Here is a 1,974-nt window from a genome sequence, read left to right as displayed (position 1 = left end):
GTTTCCATAAATATTGTTTCCCCGACAAGCTTTCATCTGGCCTTCTTCGCAAGCATTGGCGTTGCTCACCCAAGGTAATCGTGACTGTGGTGATTGCAAAAAGGTGGTATTTCTAATTGTATAATCTTCCCTATTTCAGTCGATAGTCTTCTGTGGAGGAGAGCCTTCCCTTTTCCTCCACCCTTTTTAAAACCGATGTATCATGTACTTGTGGATCTTTAAAAATTCGAATTTAAGGTTTAATATGTGTTGGCATCCATTTATAACATTAATCATTTTGATGTTTCAATTTTCTCATATGTGGCCAGCAGGAGCCCCTATCTGAAAGGTTTCTGAGAAATCTATGGATGGAGTGAATGAAATAACAACACGAAGGTGAAGAATAAATCTGTGTTTACCATGCCTTCTCCGGAGCAGCTCTGTTCGTCAGTGTGACCTGGTTTTATTTCTGTTTCTCTCTAGGTCTCGTGGACTAATTGGCTTTCGTCCAGCGGGCACCTAACGGATAGCTCGTCCTGTCACCCATCAGGACGATGCTGGCTCGTAAAACCGCCTCGGCAGTGATGAAGAGCAGCAGGTGGATGTGACGTGGCCTGGGCGAGGCCCCGGAGGGTTCCCTGTGAACAGGATCGCAGTGTGAAGGGCGCCCCACGTCGTCAGGCAGGACACGGGACACGGCGGGAGATGAGCGTCCCGCTGGCTCCTAAGAGGTCATGTTGCGCCCAGTTGCAGGACAACAGGAAGGGAGCGAGAAATGAGAACGAGGGTCTCCTAGGTCTGGGGGATACGAACGCCAACCAGGTGGTGGTGGGGGTCAGCCCCACTCCCGACGCGTCAGATGGTGCCGGAAATGGCGCCAGCAGCACCCGTTTCTATAAGGAATCGCACCAACTTCAGGGCTTTGGGACCGGACCGCAGGCTGGCCCCGCCGGCCGCAGAGACCTCAGAGTTCCGTCGGCCGCCCGCGGGGAAGCCAGTGAGGAGCGCGCAGCGCAGCCAGGCACAGCCCCCCTGCAGGCCCCGCGGGGTGGCCAGGGACTGAGCCTGGCGGGATGGAGGAACGTTCTGGGTGAGGCCGGTCCAGACATCTCCGCCGAAAGGGGCGCCAACATTCCCCGGCATGCGCGCAAGGACAAAGTGGCCAAGACCCTTGACAATGAGGAGCTGAGAAGGCACGCCCTGGACAGGGCCAGCGGCTGGGCTGCTGCCCTGGACGCGGTCCCGGGGAGCCTGGCTCGGCAGCTCCCGCCACCGGCCCCGCTGGACACCACTGCAGCCCCTGGTCACGTGCCGGCGGGTGGCGAGGGGCCGCAGAAGTCGGGGACAGCCCACTCCCCATGGACGGCGTTTCCTCCAGCTGACAGTACCTCGGAGGGGAAGGGTGTGCGTCCTCCTAAGCCATCTACCTCAGAAACCAAGGAGACCCCGTGCGCAGAGCCCCCGGCGCCACGGGGCCACGTGCCAGAAGCGAGCAGGCAGAGCACGCGTCCTGCGCCTCCAGAGCGAGCCCCGCCTGCAGCCTCGGCCTCGCAGGACGTCCCCAGTAAGCCGGATGCACGATCGGGTCAGGGAAGTGGGGAGCCCAAGCTGGAGCTGACGTGCGGGGCCACGCGGGAGTCAGCGTCAGCCCCGGCCAGGGGTCCGGAGTGTCCCAAGCGGGACAGTGTGTTACCCCTCGAGAGAAGGGAGCCGGCTGGGGAAGCATGGCCGGAAGCTGCCGCCGCAGCCCTCGGCGGTCTGCCCCGCAGCGGCCTCCCCCCGCCTGGCGTGGGCAGAGACGGGGGTGAGCAGGACGAGGGTGCCCTGCCCCTGGGGGAGCAGGGGTCTCTGCAGCCCACCCCCAAACGGGGCCGTGCTCCCGTGGGAGCTGCTGAGGATCAGTCCCCTAGCGAAATGTCACCAAGTGCAGCCAGGAAGCTGGGTGACTCGCCGTCCAGTGGCACGTCACCCAGGGGTGCTCACGTCACTTTTATT

General features: G+C 61.2%; 1 protein-coding gene across 1 annotated transcript in view; it reads left to right on the top strand.

Moving 5' to 3' along the window:
• Nucleotides 1-684: 684 nt before the first annotated feature.
• The window catches only part of MTUS2 (microtubule associated scaffold protein 2), a 277,079-nt gene continuing 275,789 nt past the window's right edge, over nt 685-1,974 (top strand). The window contains exon 1 of the mRNA XM_006904828.2: nt 685-1,974. This exon is cut by the window's right edge and continues 843 nt beyond it. Within this exon, the coding sequence (XP_006904890.1) occupies nt 685-1,974 (1,290 nt within the window).

The sequence above is a fragment of the Pteropus alecto genome, unplaced genomic scaffold (assembly GCF_000325575.1).
Source record: "Pteropus alecto unplaced genomic scaffold, ASM32557v1 scaffold80, whole genome shotgun sequence".
NCBI lineage: Eukaryota > Metazoa > Chordata > Mammalia > Chiroptera > Pteropodidae > Pteropus > Pteropus alecto.
Note: the sequence above shows the minus strand (reverse complement) of the source record. Positions and strands in the feature narration are given on the sequence as shown.